Source organism: Nanorana parkeri, unplaced genomic scaffold, assembly GCF_000935625.1.
Source record: "Nanorana parkeri isolate BGI_ZX_2015 unplaced genomic scaffold, ASM93562v1 scaffold2228, whole genome shotgun sequence".
Lineage (NCBI taxonomy): Eukaryota > Metazoa > Chordata > Amphibia > Anura > Dicroglossidae > Nanorana > Nanorana parkeri.
The window spans coordinates 110,291-127,473 of NW_017308496.1; the positions used below are offsets into that span (position 1 = coordinate 110,291).

Sequence of the window (17,183 nt, forward strand, 5' to 3'; positions counted from 1 at the left end):
GTTGACCTTTTTCACACCCCCCCCCCCCCCCCCCTTACATTAAAACAGCTAATTTTAGTGTGCAGGCTGGTGTCCACTTTGTGCCTTGGGTTATTACAACACATGTTAGCTTTCCTCTTCATATTCTCATGGAAATTTCTGCCTCTGCCAGAAATGTGGAAAATCCCCCACCAGCCCCCCCCCCTTCCTGGACAGTGTATTGTGTGCAAAGGCAGAGCTGGTGTTTACTGATCTTGTTACAATGGGTGACAGGGAGGGGAGAGCTGATTACAGTCTGACACCCTGGTGTCTGACTGATTTTCCTGTGGAGCAAATTTTGAATTTTTAGGCTTCAGGCCTAATAAAACCTTCATAAAAAAATTAAGAAAGCCTGCAACATGAGTCATGAAAATGTTCACACGTGTACATCATCATTGCACCTCTACATTACCACAATAAATGCTAATAACTTACAAAGGTGGACATGGACTTTAAGCAACTCCCAAGAGCCAGCCCATCACTCAACTATTGGCTGAAGGATAGTGGGAGTAGATTGGCAGGATGTGCCTTAGCCAGATGATGGACACATAGGGCACCCTGTCTGCCCCTCCAACCAGCCAACACTGCTGTGAAAACTTTGCAATACCTGTGATGATTTCACAGGGTCTAAAAAATAAAATATATGAGAAATGGAGTAAAGTAACAACAACATTCATTTTTGATACCTAACAAGGGAAAAGAGGAGCATCTGGGTGTTTTACACGTGACCCTAGACTTCCGTTTTAACTGAGCAATATACCTTCATGTAAGGTTCATGCAAACATGGCCAATGCTGGGAGCCACATGTCTATCTATCTATCTATCTATCTATCTATCTATCTATCTATCTATCTATCTATCTATCTATCTATCCTTCTAGCTATTCACTGGTGCACTCACACCCGGCCATACACATTATGCCAAAGAAATCCTTATTCAAAAACGTGCTCACAGCTCTTCCTGCTTCAGAGATGTCAGAAGCTGGCTGAAGTGCCAGTTACACAGGCAATCAAGCTCACTGAGGCTGAGCCGCCCTGCCAGCTTCGGGAGCTGTACGTGCTATAGTGAAGGGCTACTATACTGAACCGAAGGGCTCTGGCTGCCGAAGCTAGCCGAAGGATCAGCTGGAGCTACGGCTGATCCTTCGGCAAGCTTTGTGAATAACCCTCTTAGTTTTTTTCCCTAAAAATATCGACTGATAAACATTTGCGCAAATATCGTGCAACATTAAAAAAATGCAGCTATCATTTTTTTTTATTTTACAGGGCCTCTGCTTTTAGAAAATATATAATTGTTTAGGGGTTTAAAGTTATTTTCTATCCAAAAATTCAGATTTTAGCATGTTTGTGCAAAAAATGTAAAACATTCTCCAATACTAAGGTGGTTAAAGAAATAAATATAGAAGGCATGAGCTGGTAGAAGGGTTCCTCCTGCTGGCCACAGGCAGCATTACAGAAGATGTATGATTATTCTGCACAATTAGCAGTAGCATAATTATGTTCTAATGACAACAGAACCTGTCCTGCCAACTGTGTCTTGGATCTTCATTTAAAGAGCAAAGATGGCTGAAGAATCTAGCTACTCACTGTGATTCCATCCTCTGTTATTTCATAGGACACAGTAGTGCCATAGGGGCCATAGTGCTGGCAGGTGGAACCAACACTCCCTGACGCGTGTCAGATGCTAAAGATTATTTGGCTGGTATAGCTCTTTAGAGTGAACCTTTACCCCCTTTCACTAAAAATCACACCAGCATGCAGCTCTGCACGCTGATTTAAAATCATCTTACATTCATTAGTTAAACAAACTTGTTTTTCATTTACTTACAAATAGACTTCATCTACTTCCTGGTCCAGTTGTGGCACAAATGACGTAATGTGTTCAAGCATTGCATCCTGGGAAGGTTACATCAGCAGAGCATTGCTAAGAAATCTCATCTGTAATCACACAAGATCTCGGGGAAAGGCTTTTTCCTCCCGAGATGATGTGCATTATCACATTTTCCTAATCACATGTGCCAGAGTTCCAGTCCACACAGCCTACTTGAGAGTGCGCACAGCCCAACAGAGAGTCCGCATAGCCCACCTGAGAGTCCACATAGCCCACCTGAGTGTGTGCATAGCCTACCTGAGAGTCCGCAAAGCCCATCTGAGAGCCTGAACAACCCACCTGAGAGCCCGCAGAGTTCACCTGAGAGCCCACATAGCCCACCTGAGAGCCCACATAGCCCACCTGAGAGTCAGCACACCCTCCTGAGAGCCCGCACAGCCCACTTGAGAGTCCGCACAGCCCACCTGAGAGCCTGCACAGCCCACCTGAGAGCCCGCACATCCTCCTGAGAGCCCGCAAAACCCTGGTGAGAGCCCACACAGGCCACTTGAGACCATGGAAACATCAGGGCGCCACCTCGTAAAAACACAGAGTATGTAGCTTCATATTATTTTGTATGCTGCATAGTTTATTGCTGGGATTTCTATAGCTAGTCTCTTTACTCCCTTCCCTGGCTGCCTATCCTCGCTCTCTCCTATATATTCTCTTTAAAAAAATTGCCACTTGTGGCTACAGAGTGTTCGGGTTTCATTTGAAGAAAAGGTGGCAACCTTACAGGGAATGCTATCTTTATGAACACTGCATTCCTGTAGCTGGTATAAGGAAAGTAATATTTTCAAAATCAGGGATTGAAGCAGAGACATATTTCCAGGGACACTGCGTACCTGAGCTGGGAATAGTGTAAAGCATTATCTATAGCGGTACTGCTGAGTCAGGGATAGAAGCACAGAGACATTTCCAGGGACAACGTATGCTTGAGCTGGGAATAGGGATAAGTAGAGGTACTGCTGAGTCTGAGATGGAAACACAGACATTTCCAGGGACAATGTGGACCTGACCTGGGAATGAGGATAAGTGTTATTTGAAGAAGACCTGATGAGCCAAGCATGGAAGCAGAGGGACATTTCTATGGGTAATATAGAGCTGAGCTGTGTTGTCTGCACAGGCACTGCTGAGTCATGGACAGGGTATGTGCATATCTCCAGTTACAATAGTGTGCTGCTGATCCAGAGTTGTCAACAAAGGGACATCTTTGCTATCCTCATAAGTATAAGAAAGTACTGTTTCATCTAATAGCATGTATAGCACATGTTCATTGACTTTGATATTTTAAAGAAAACTATGCAACACTTAATGCTGAACCAAGCCTTTATTCTTGAGTAAAGGTATGAAAAAAATGCTTTCCATAAGTCGGCATTGTGTAACCTAATACCAGGCGTTATCACATCTTCATGTCAGGGAGGAGCAGTACTCAGGCTATACAGTATATAGTATGCAGGAATCCACGTTCACAGCCAGAACACCGAATAGCTGCTATGGATATTATCACCCTGCTGCTGGTGGGCTTTGCTCTTCTTTTGTTACTGCGATGGAAGTTGTCTCGCCCACAGGGTTTCCCACCTGGCCCTAAAGCATTGCCTGTCCTAGGGAACATGCTACAGATGGATTTCTCCAACCCCCTTAAGGATTTAAAAGCGGTGAGCATGCCACCACACATCTTGTGTTTAGATGTTTCAGTTGCTTAAATCCAGAACTTTAAATATCGAGAATCAGATATTACCCTGGTGCAGAGAGGAGGGAAAGTATACTAGTTCAACCCACCAGAATACTCTAGTGTCTGATTGGATGTGCAGTTGACCAATCTGCAAATGACTTTTTCACTATCCTCCTTTCTTCTTCTCATCTGACTTTTTTTGATTTAGTACCAGTTGTCAATATCTACAGTAACAAATGCCAAGGATGTTAATCATGGATACAGAAACATTTACTGAATGCAGTTTAACTTCATTTCATGTGGGGTCCTTATAAAAAAAAATGCCAGGGGGTATATTAAAGGCAAAGCTTTCCCGAGAGGGTTGGCATTGTCAATTCTGAAGATGATAGTCATCTGTGGCAGTACTCTGGCAAACTGGGTTCATTAAGGTTTGTGTCACTGGCATGGAACAAGTATTCATATCTGTCAGACATCCATATTTGTAAGCTTGTTCTAGGTAAGGGATATTTTCCTGCCTAGATTCACTTACATATGCCAGTCATTCACTGGCTACAACAAACATTTGCAGAAAGTCCAATGTGCGCCAATATATACATAAGGGTAGAAAGTCCTCTGGAGGGATCAATAGGCTAGTCATTGATAAAAAGATTTATCTTCTCCACAGTGAATGTCAAAAGCAGATTGGGACCATTGGCTGTAATTTACAGGCCGTAGTTACAGAATTGGAGACTACAGGAACGCAAACTTTAGGTCCTAAGCAACACCTCTCTGTTAGGATCACATCAGGACATTTCTTTGTTTTACTGCTCTTAGCTGGACTTAGAATATTGTTATAATGTGTACATAACCTTATATGAGATGACTATCTCTACTGATGGCACAATTAAAATGTGTGGCCAGTACTCATACAGGAAATGTCTAATGTAAATCCGACCCTTACTGAGATGCAGATTTCCTATTGAGGCACAATCCAGCAAACACGCTGTAAGCAAACGTACTTTAGACTATAGAAAACAACCCAATAGGCATTCAACAGGAAACTGATTCATCATTGCTTAATAAATATGCCCCTAGGTCACATGTATGAAAGCTGTGGAAGGCAAATGTTGCTAGTAGCACCAAAATAAATGTTGTATTCATTGATAAACCTGTTCTTGAAAATTGACAGCTGGAAAGTGATTGAGGAATTTATCAATACTGGAGCAGACAAAAACTGGAGCAGCTGTGCATGGTGACCAATCAGCTTCTCCCTTCAGTTTGTTCAGTTAAGATTTGAAAATGAAAGATAGAAGCTGATTGGTTGCCATGCTCCAGTTTTTGTCTGCTCCAGTTTTGATAAATTCCCCTCATTGTCTTTTATGAACAGCACCATCACATTCCAAAAGATCTTATCCACTAAGCTCATATTGTCATGTGCTCTGTTACTATTTCCCCGATATGTGGTTGAGAACTCCACATGATTGCCCAACAGAAATGTCTCAAATAGGGATTTGGAATCATTGTGGTTATGTATTTATCCTTTATCTGCAGTAGGGAAAGCTGACTCCAGAGGAACCATGAGTAATGAAAAAAGATTGGCTTCCTTTCAGCTAGCTATTCTCCTTTCCAGGATAGCTGCTGTGCTGAGGCACATTAGTCCCTTATTTTTTCCCTTATCTTGTCTTTGTAATAGATGTATTGTTATTGGCATTGCCATTACCAAGGCTATTGTCTGCACAGCTGCATCTCCTGCTTTTGAGGCTCCTGAAGTACTGTACATGTTGCCCAGGCAATAGGTCAATCTATCATGTCCAGTTGGCCATTTGGATGAGATGTTTACTTTTGCTGGACAAATACAATAAAAATAAGAAAAAACAGAAGCTGACAACTAGGATGCTATGAAATGAATATACTGTGATCGGTAAGGTACAGGGTGTGTGTCAGCCTGTCTGCCTGACTTTCTCCTGTTTCAGGTATGAACGGGAGATATTTAGGCTTCAGTAAGTAGGCTACTTCAGATCTTCCTTCAGAATGTGCGAATCTCCTAAACTGAGATTAGGTCTCCATTGATTGCTGCAGGAAAAGGGATTTAAGATAACTTTAACTTGCACTTGGGACTGCCAACTCTCTAGTCTCTGACCCCCCCAGTGACCAGACATGAAGGAAGTAGCAAGGTGGAGGGCCAACTGTAAGATGTTTTCCCTGGGTGCAACACTGTCTTAAATTGGCCAAGAAATGATGGGAAATAGCTCCATTTAGGACAGAGACAGAACCAATAACACCTATTGAGTAGATTGGGGAAGAACATGTCAGGTTTCTATTCTGTGTGCCTTCGTCTCCTGATGATGATTCCCCTCCTCTCATGTCTAGCCTTGGCATTACAGACAGTAATATTCCGAATTAAATAAGAGACAGCAATAAAAACTTGATGGGTGTTAAACAGTTTCCCCCTTTTAATTTCTAACCACCACTGGAAATCCTACAGTTGGAACCTGACTGTTGGCTGGCAGGACAGATACATTATCCAAAGCTGAGTAGGAAGCTCAGTAGGCACCTGGTTAACCATAGCTGGTTTGATTTATAAAACGGATGGTTATATGTGCTACCACAACACAACCCTCGGAGACTATAAATGGATTTATTTCAGGTGCAGAAAAAAAAAAAACAGCCAGACACTCAATGCTGACATTTCTGTGTAATCACTTAAAGGTGTGCTTTATTTTCTGTGTAACACAATGTGAAAAGGTTGCTGGGTGTTGCAACATTTTCAGTAAGACCAGTTTTATCAGTGCAGGGTATATGAACACGATAACCTGTTTGTTGCCATGACCGTGCATTAGAGCCTGCTGTGACATGATTGTCATGTTTTTAGAAGCCATACCTCTGTGTTACCTTCATCCTCCTGCCAGATTGCTGTGTTCTTGTCATGTTACATCTGCTCGTTTCAAAGAACATACTTTGCTAAAAGGAATAAACTGAGAATTGAGCAGAAGGCATGATCCCATTGCAAGTAAACATTCGCTAAATGCAGAGTAATGACCAAGCTGAGCTCTCCAGGGCAAAATCTCTTTGCTGGAGACCTTAAAGAGTATTTTTTCATTTTTATTTTTTAACCCAGTGATTTTTATTAACTGTTTTTTAGAATAGGCCCGCCCCGACACATTTTGTCACCTCTGACGTTTTCAAGGGGATAGCAGGACCTGCTATCCCCTTGAAAATGTCAGAGGTGATGAAACGCACCAGGACCTGCTATCCCCTTGAAAATGTCAGAGGTGATGAAACGCACCAGGACCTGCTATCCCCTTGAAAAGGTCAGAGGTGATGAAACGTGTCGGGGCGGGCCTATTCTACGTCACAGGGTCACGAAGGAATGCGGAAGTGAGCACAGAGGCTCACGAGTTGCCGGCCGCTTTGTATTTATAAGGTTTTTAAGCACACCTATCTTTCACAAATCTCTATCATTGTACATGTTATTTAGTTAATACATTGTAATGGGAATTTAGCGCCGCAAATTCATTATTTTCACTTTTAGGACATACTGTTTTTATTGTGGCAGCTTTATTTTCCCATAATTTTAATTAATTATCTATCAGCGCAGATTAACATCTTTTTTCTACATTTTAAATTTTTTTCTAAATTTTACATTTTAATTTTTTTTCTAAATTTTACATTTTAAATTTTTTCTAAATTTCCTAGCTGTGTTCCTGTTGTTTCTAATAAATAAAGAAAGGTTACAGCAACGTGTCTGACAAGTGACTGCAGCAGCATTTCAACAGTTCTCCAATGTATGCAATAAAAATTTTTTTAAATGGCCAGTGAATTGATTTGTGATTTTAATGATTTTATCCCACTACGCTTTGCAAACAACATAACAATTGATTCTGTGTCAGTTCTCCAAGGTGTACGGACCAGTGTTTAGCATCTACCTGGGGTTCACCCCGGCTGTGGTGGTTCGTGGACTCAAAGATCTCAAAGAAATTCTAGTAAATAAAGGTGTTGATTTTGCAGACAGACCTCAGAACAGACTCATTCAACTTGTTTCTGGTGGCAGAGGTAAGAATGGCATTGAAGAATCATCTAACATATATGTTATATTAGGAAATTATATTGTGAATGTTGCCTGGCACAGGAAACACCTTCTTTGATGCAGGAGTGGGCATGTTGCTTGTTCAGCCTGTGCTTATACCAGGGGGCCCTAACATGAGGGAATGTTGGGGCAGGGATGGCCTTTTAACATAGGAATGTGGGCACTACAGATAGACCAAACGGTAGCTTGTTTGGCTAATTGTTGGCACATGCGCAGGTCTATGGCTCTAGAAATTATTTTGTATTTTATAGGTGCCGTTTAAAATAAAACAAACTTAAATAAGCCAACAACTAGTATAGTTGCTAATGTAGGAACATGTATTATATCGTTAAAGAAAACCTGTGCTAAGAGGAATACAGATGATGCCAAAGACCCAGAAATGTATTGAACTCAATGGTTAAAGCCAGATCCCCTGATCTGCATACTCGTTCTGGGTCATTGAAGCTTTTGACTCAGATGGCAACCAGGAAAATAGAATTTGCAGAAGAAGATTCCAGCAATGATAGGCCTCCCAATCTCCAAGTATGCTAAAAAAAATGGAATACTCTCTACAACATATTACTGTATAGTTGCATAAATTCACACTTGACTTACCTATGCATACAGGAGTATTTTAAGGTCAAGCACTTATATTAACTAATGTTACAAAAACTAATGTTACAACATATTTCCTCCACTGCACTGTATCTCTCTCATTGTTTTTCTCTTAGGTTTGGTTCTTGCTGCCTATGGCCGATCATGGAAGGAGCACAGGCGTTTCACCCTATCAACACTGCGCAATTTTGGCCTGGGAAAGAAGTCCATGGAGGAGAGAATTTGTGAAGAGAGTAAATTTCTGATTAAGGAAATGAAGAAAAATAAAGGTATGGCGGATTGTATTCAGTATAAAACATTTATGCATGGGCACCAAAAGCACAATATTTACTACTTGTGCTTACTTTTCAATTGTTGTAAAGTTTGATCGCCTCTGTACAGCCTTCATTTAGTGGTGGAACGAAAGAAGCTTTAGGAGATGCTGAGATGAGTCACTCGCTCTCTAGCAGCTTTCTCTTTCCCTGAAGCTCTAGCTCTGGCCCTTCGACGGCACCTTCTCCTTTACATTCTCATGGCAAAATAAAACTGATGAAATTAGGACAAAAAGAAACAAAACCTACAATAGCCTTCCTAAAACACTACTAATATTCACATATGGCGAGGCATGCACGAGTTCTGAAATAGATCTTTCACGTATGTGCTGTTTTTAACATTTGCAGCATTTTCATATTGAATGTGAACATTTTCATATTACAATATAACAAAATGGCAACTTGAGCAGTAAAGTGTTCTGATTGCATCACTCTCCCCTCCATACTACTTGGCCATTCACAAAATGCCTCGTATTCTTTCAAATATAAGGTGTTCAGTGATTCGATGAGCAGAAGAGGGGGTAGGGATTTTATATAATCTCTGTCCCTCCAATCACAGAATGCCTTGTATTCTTTGGGGAAAAAATACAAGGCATTTTGTGAATGATCAAGGAGTGGGGAGGGTGTTGAAACCTCTTGGCTAAAACAGTAAGGAAGTCACAGCTTTATTCTCTACCTTATTCAATACAACAGAGAATATACCATAGATATATAACAGAACTTATAAACACTGCCATCTAATGACCGAAATTGTATACTGCAGTAATTATTGCTATAAACACAGTTATGTGTATTCTAGCAGAGGGACGGGGGATGTGAACAGGGCACTTAATTGCTCAAGTCGCATCTCTCACCCTGCAGAGTGCCCAGAAGCTGGGTGTTATGTGTGATGTAGGAGATGGCATGCTGCAAGGTAAGATTTTAATACTTTGCAGTAGCCCTCTACACATAACACTCAGCTTTTTAATGATAATTTAAACACCCAGTGTGGTGTGTAAATGATCATTTTATTCCTGGAGTTTGGCTTATGGGACTAATTTGTTTATAGTTTAGGATTTAGTCGCGTATTCGAAATCTGCTTAGTAGACTCATCCCAAAGCATTATGTGAAGCTTTATCACTATAAGCATCTTTATACTGCGATTTACACTATGATTCTTTTAAAAGGTGAAAAGAGAAGCTATGTGATTTGTGCACAAAATCCATTTCAAAGAATATGATGTTTAACATGAAATATGGCCTATCCACATTTTGTCTAGTAGTCTCTCTCATGGTTTCACGGTTAGGCAAAGGCAATGTCATACCAATATCATCCTTCTGGCAGTGGACTCCAGTTTGGCTAAATGTTAGTTTATTCCAGGTTTATACATCTGACACATTACATATATGAAGACTGTTGAAATTAAGTGTTTCCAACTGCTTACTGACCATTTTTGATGTTTTCAGATACTCTGTATGACCCGCACCTTGTCCTTGACAATGCTGTGTCCAACATCATCTGTGCCATCGTATTTGGGAGGCGTTATGACTATGATGATCCAACATTCAGAAATATTCTTAACCTTGTCCATGAGCACATGAAGATGGCAACTGGATTTTGGGCTCAGGTAGTTTTTTCCTTTGGACAATATTTAATTGTCACACACGTACCCAACCTTTAACATGTTTCACCATTCCAGGCTACTCATAGTAAGGCAGAATAGTGAAATGTGTCATAAATAAAGATTTTTATTTTCGGTGAAGACCCTTGGAGTGCGGCTATTTCTGAATGTAGCATATCTAATGTATTTTAAACTGAGGGCAGATATTTTTTAACATCCTCCTCTCTATACAACATTATTTTCAGTAATAATCTTGAAATGAAATGAATAATAACAGGACAGAAACACAGACGGTTAAAATTGTTGTGATCCCCTACATTTGTAGCAAGTGTATAAGTTTACATTATTGTAAAGTGTTTAGAGGAAAATGTCTCCTTTTCCTTGCTGGTAAGTGTAGGTGTGTAATGCCGTGGCAATAGTAAGAATCTCAGCTGCGGAGGCTATACACATATAGGGTTGTTCCCAAGGGTACGGCTTCAGGGTCGGGTTCCAGGCGTCACTCTCAAAGTCTTAAGTGGAGAGTTTGGAACCCTACCATCATGTGCCGCAATTAGCAAGGGTTTATCACAGTTCAATTAGAGTATTTTCAGCATACAATGTTTAACTCGTATAAAGCATAAATCTGCAGATTTGTAAATTCAGTGGTACTTCTCCTATTTGGAGCGAGAGTCCCAATGATATGAAAGTAATCCTTAATAGCAGTTAGTTTCAGCAAGCTATGTACTCAGGGTATTCCTAGCATACAATGGGTAGACTTTCATAAGCATACATAAGTAATCGCAGTTCAGAGGTTTCTCCCCTAGAGGGAGTGAGAGTCCAATCAATGAGAAATAGGCAATCCTTGCAAGTTCGTAGCAATAGTGAAGATCTCGGCTATCAGTAGTAGAGTTCTCTGTTACATTCACAGAGAACGTATACTTGCTGTTTTTGCAGTGTTATATCAGAGAAGGTTCCAGGTTCTCCGGGGTTCTGGGTCCACACAACAGGGAGCAGGCTGTCAGCTGGCGTTCACAGACGAATAATAGAACGCCATACTGACCTGGCTTCCTGCTTTTTATGAGGATTGGAAAGGGGAGGTGCTGGTGACGCTGGGCGGCCCGATGCGTTCCAAGCTGGAACGCATCGGCGATTCATTTCCTGCTTGCGGCTGCGGTCCCCTGTGGAGCGCAAGCCGCGATCTTTACAAGGTGGGAGATCAAGTCAACATTACTCACTGGTCAAAGAACCCTAGCAACCTCATGAGGAACCCTGGCTGAGAGAGGCTGCATGTGTCAGTACCTGCAATAACATTCAGGAGGTACATTCAGGAACACGTTGCATTTAAAATGCAGATTTCTAGTTTTGTACTGCTTTAGAATTTGCTTTAACGTTCTCTAGACAATGGATTGTTTTTTATAGAATAGGGAAGTGTTAGAAACTCTGTCATCTTTTATTCCTGTATATGTTTTGCTGGGGAGACTTTCTTTAACTTTCTGTCCTAGTGACAACATTGCCACTGTTGCAGTAAGTGAGGGGAAGTATCTAAAGGGGACAGAGAGAGCAAAAACAAAGCTGACAGAAGTTCTAGCATATCCCAAATGTGCTAACAAAAAGTGTTTTTTATAATGCCACAAAATACCCCTCACTCCTTACGTGTATGCCATATCCAGATGTAATAAGAATGCATAAAAACAAATAGCTAAATGCCCAAGCCTGATGAAGGCTGATGAAGGGAAGAACCTCCGTAAAACATGTTTCGGAGGGGGGCGTGGTTTGCGCATGGCGGCGAGTAGACGTGCCTAGCCAGAGCTCCGTCTCTCACCCCGAGCAATCTTGCAGTTACCCATCTTCTCGAAGTACGCCTCGATCAGCCATCTCATCCCTAAAGCATAGGGAGGAAACAGAAGTACCGCCGGTCCGCTGCGACCCAGAAAACCGGCACCATCACGCGCCTTTGGACGCCGGAAGCCTTCTCCCCGGCCGCCAGGGCGAGGCAAGGAGCCAGCAATTTCTTTCTTCCCTGATAACACACAGTGAGCCACTTCTAATTATCCATCTACCATTGTCGGCCGGGCCGGATTTCCCACAAGGCCAACCAAGGCCCGGCCTAGGGGGAACAGCAGAAAGTAGAGGGGCAGCAGGGGTGTGGAATTCTTATCTCACGACGCCTGGGACATGAAGTTCCGGCCGCCGGGCGGGTAGTTGTTTTCTACATTTAGCCCTGCTTTGGGCAAGCAGGGCTAAATGTACAGCGGGAAAGCAGCTGCTTGTTTTGTACATGTAATGAGGCAGAGATCACTTGTATGCAGCCTGCAGGTCTGCCTTTCTCCATTGGGAGGGGCTGGCAGGTAGGGGGGAGCATTGAGTAATCTGGTCTTGGGGCAGCAAAGAGAGTAAATCCGAACCTGGCTGTCGGCACCAGCTAAGATGTGATTATCTCCCAGTGAATAGAGGTGGTTGTTTCTACTACTTCTCTGTCACAGCCACTTGTGAGTGCAATACTCACTGCTTTAATTTCAATACATTTTGTGCTGTGTCCTTTTTTCCCCTTTGTTTCTAGTTTCCTTCACTGAAGCTCCCTATTTTTCTTCATATGGACTAGCAGCATTGGAATTTCTTTCTACATAATATTTTATATCATTTTTTACTATATTTTCCTGGGCTACCCTTTAGATGCTTTGTATCCTGATTAGCATATGACATTATATGTCAGATCGTTTGACCAAAAGACACCTAGTTTGATTGAGTGGTCACAAACTTGACAGCTGAGAGTTTAATTTTGTGTTTTTATCCATCTTTTACTAAAACTCTCCCTCTGAAACCTCAGTAGCCCTCTCAGTAAGAAATTGAAAGTTTTTGAGACATATAGATTTTTTTTACAGCATGTTGTATATACGGTAAAATGTTTACTGTGTGTAACACCATGCATATGGAAAATATTTTATTGGCCTTCCAGTCACAATATCAGAAAATTGCATGAATAAATGCAGATTGTGTGTTAAATAATAACTACTTTTAAAACTCATTATCTCTATTAACATACTGTATATACAGTAAACATTGTATATAAGCAAAGAAACATTACAAATACAACTTCTTACATCTGATTTTCTGTCCCTGTGCTGTGAGATCTGCTATCACAGGGCAGCACAGTGGCGTAGTGGTTAGTACATCTTCCTTGCAGCACTGGGGGTCCCTGGATTGAATCCCAGCCAGATCACTATCTGCAAAGAGTTTGCATGTTTTCTTCCAGGTTCTCCGGTTTCCTCCCACACTCCAAAGACATGCTGGAAGGTTATTTGGCTCCTGTCTAAATTGGCCCTCGTATGTATGCATGTGGGATAGGGACCTTAGATTGTAAGCTCCTTGAGGGCAGGGACGACTGATGTGAATGTGCAACTATGTAAAGTGTCGGCGCTTTATAAATACCTGTAATAAATAAATCACAGGCGTAGGCCAGTTTAAATATGACTTTATTTCAGGCTCAACTATCTATAGTAAACCCTGAAGCACTGTAGTAAAGCGCAGAGCAGAGCGGGACTGAGAACATCAAGGAAGACATCAGGAGTCCTTGTATATGTGCATTTGGCTTTCCCTAGATGGCTGGGTGGTCTCAAAAGTAATGGGGAGATGAGCCGGACTTATCTAAACTCATCCAGGGACTGCCTTCTTCCATTAGCTGCTGTCTCTTTGTTTTGGGATTACATGAGTTCCTGCAACCTAAAAATATTTATTTATGGCTTCTTAAAGAAATTATTCAAACATGTATGTGGAATGCCTGCTCTCTATGCTGTTTTGTAGATCAATGCTTGCTTACTGCAGACTGTTTAATTTAAAGAAAGCAATGTCTACACTCTTCTCGAAAGAAATATAAAGTGTGTAGTTCTGTAATTTAGTGGTGGGCTTCCATTGTGTCTTTGAGGCATTGTGTCAAAATGACTTTGAAAGTTATATCAGCTATACAATGGTTATTAGTAGGGCCACTCATAATTGGAAGATCTATGGAGATAACAGAAAAAAAGGAAGGGTACCTTTTTCTTCCGGGTTGGGAATTGGGCATTGAACTAACAACTTTATCCAGTAAAAATAAAGTAGAAGTTGTAAAGTCTAAAGTAAGTAGTCAGATCAGAGGCCAATGCATACCACCCAACTTTCTGAAATGAGAAATAAGTACACCTCTTTGCACAAAGTTTGTACGCAAAGGACTCACTCCTACCATACCCCAAGCTCCATGGACTGGGAATAATAAGCAAAAAAATTATTTTGCTAGTTTAATACATTTTGTATAGGAGTCTAAGACAGACAGTCCCTGCAAATGAGGGACAGCTTTGAGCTATGCCAAGGTCCTTGTGAGCCATGGCGTAAGCAATGTTTACACTGGTCAGGGCCAGTGACAGCAGCCTGTAAAGTACAGGGACATAATTATTTTGAACAATTGCTTGGTGTTTCTGGATTTATTAAAAGAGATCATTTGTTTTAAAAGTATCATTACTTTTTAACTGGGCTATGTGGTTAAATATTTTTCCTTTTAATAAACAATTCCTGCATTCTTTTCTTTCAGCTTTTTAATGCATTTGGATTTGTCAGACATCTTCCTCTACCACATCAGAAAATATTTAGAAATGTAAAAATAGTTTTTGGATTTCTCAGGAACGTTCTAGAAGAACACAAAACAACCAGAGTGCCCAGACAACCCCGAGACTACATTGACTGTTATTTAGAAGAACTGGATAAGGTACGGTAATTGATTATCATATGACATCAAACTGACAATCTGTTGTGTATTAGTTGGCTAAACACAAACAGGAGCAGAGCGCCTTGCCCTCATGAAATGCACTTCTATTCTTCTGACACTTTCAGGGGCCATGGCACCTTCATCAGAACCTGTTAGGCTAAGAGTATGCAAAGACTTAAGACTATTCCCCCTTCATTTATCATTCAATCACAGACTGAACTCTGGATAGGAGCTACATCTCTCATCCAGATCTCAGCCAATAGACAAATGGCATCCATGTTCCTTAGAGATGTGGAAGGGTATCGTTGGAGTTAGAGGGTGGGTTACTGTGAGGATTACAAGTAAGGTTAGGCTTAGGGTTAAAGAGTAAGGTTTACAGGAAAGGTTAGTTTAGGGATACAGGGGGTAATGTTAGGGTTACAGACAAGGTTATAGGGACGGTTATTACCAGAATTACAGGGATGGTTAGTGTCAGGGTTACAGGGAGCGGTTGTGTTAGGGTGGCTAGGGTGGTTAGTGTGAGGTTACAGCGACGGTTGCAGGGAGGGTTAGAATCAAGGTTACATGGAGGGTTAGTGTTAGGGTTGCAGGGAATAGTAAAAATAGGGTTACAGGGAGTGCTATTGTAAGAATTAGTGCTCGGTAGACATGTGCACTGCCAAAAAAATCGTTTCGTTTCGTTTTAAATTCGGATTTGTGTTATTTCGTTTTTCAGGATTCGGGTGTGAAAGTGAATTCGGATTCGGAATTCGGATTCGGACGAAATTCGGTAGCGTTAGTACGAACGTTCGTTTCGTTTTCTGTTCTTATTCGTTTCTTATTCGTTTCTTATTCGTTTGCAGCAAAAGTGACATTTGAGGGGGAAAAAATATTTTTCTCCTTCTCTAATGTCACTTTGCTCCAACGAACGAAACGAATAAGAAACGAATAAGAACAGAAAACGAAACGCTACCCAAATTTCGGAAATGGAAATTCGGATTCGTTTGCATTCGTTATGTCTGTAATTCGGAATTCGGATACATCCGAATGTCCAAATTTACGAAAATTCGTCCGAATTTCGATTCGGAACGAAACGAATCGCACATGTCTAGTGCTCGGGTTACAGGAAGAGTTACGGTTAGGGTTACAGGAAAAGTAATTGTGAGGGTTAGTGTGAGGGTTACAGTGAGTGTTATTTTTAGGGCTACAAGGAGGGTTAGTGTGATAATAGTGATCATGGTGCTGATTGAATCATTATCAGCACCATGAGCTCTTGCCAACAGCAAAGAAAACAGATCTCCCAGTGCTGAAAGATAATATATTAAGGTGAAATTAGAGTGCTATGATACAGGTGTAATCTTTCCTGCCTTAGGACATTATGGCCTGCTACAATTTCTGGAGAGCAATGTGAAGAATTTACTTATGCAGCGATATGTTTACACTCCCAACTCTGTACAGAAACTTCATAGTCATTACTTGAATCTGAGACCTCACTCTTTGATCCTTTTTGGTTAGATGAGCATAGGAAGATAATGTGACAGATTATCTCTAGACCACAGGCCACTAACCAATATCACGATCCACCATATGAAAAACTCCTCCACAGAAGGCAATCTCCTTGTGCACTTGTAATATTTCTCTGTTTTCCACACAGGAGAAGCAAGATGGTTACAAGTCATCCTTTGATGATGAAAATCTGTTTACGTGTATGGTAGATCTCTTTGTTGCCGGGACAGAAACTACATCTTCCAGTCTGGAGTGGACTCTACTGTATATGATGATGTATCCAGATATTCAAGGTACAGCCAGACTTCCCTTTAAATGCTAGTGTATGGTGGACAGCAATATCTAGAGATGAAATATGAGATTTTCTCTCACTTTCCCAAATTCCCAGTTGACAATGATCCTCGAGACAAATAAAGAAGGTGAATCAAGAAAAACCTCTATCCAAAAAAAAAGACTTTAGATATACTGTCATTTCAGTATTCAGCTTTCATTCTCTTAAATATTAATAAAGGATAACATCTGATTTCTTCAGAGGTTTACTGTACAACGTTATTGCTCTTCATTGCTCTATGCACTTGGGCCTCACTAACAAATTTAATTCATAGCTGTTTAACCCATTTGTGATGTATGTCACACCTTAGTATAAAGATTTGCATTTAGATTTTGGTAAAGTAAATGAAAATATTTGATATGTTCAGTTGTTACCAGAAGAGGAATACAGGGGGAAACTTCCAATGGGGACACTCTTTTTGGCGACAAACTGACTAGGAAAGCATTTACCGTATTTTTCCGTCTATAAGACGCCCCCCACTGTATAGGACGCCCCCCACTTTTCTTACCCAAAATTCAGA

The 17,183-nt window shown here is 41.1% G+C and overlaps 1 protein-coding gene across 1 annotated transcript in view; it reads left to right on the forward strand.

Annotated features, from left to right (window-relative positions):
• Nucleotides 1-3,380: 3,380 nt before the first annotated feature.
• Nucleotides 3,381-17,183, forward strand: part of LOC108801124 (cytochrome P450 2J6-like) — a 23,269-nt gene continuing 9,466 nt past the window's right edge. The window contains exons 1-6 of the mRNA XM_018573079.1: nt 3,381-3,545; nt 7,432-7,594; nt 8,339-8,491; nt 9,979-10,139; nt 14,674-14,847; nt 16,481-16,625. Coding sequence (XP_018428581.1) covers nt 3,384-3,545; nt 7,432-7,594; nt 8,339-8,491; nt 9,979-10,139; nt 14,674-14,847; nt 16,481-16,625 — 958 coding nt within the window. The 5' untranslated portion in view covers nt 3,381-3,383. The remainder of the gene's footprint in view (nt 3,546-7,431; nt 7,595-8,338; nt 8,492-9,978; nt 10,140-14,673; nt 14,848-16,480; nt 16,626-17,183) is intronic.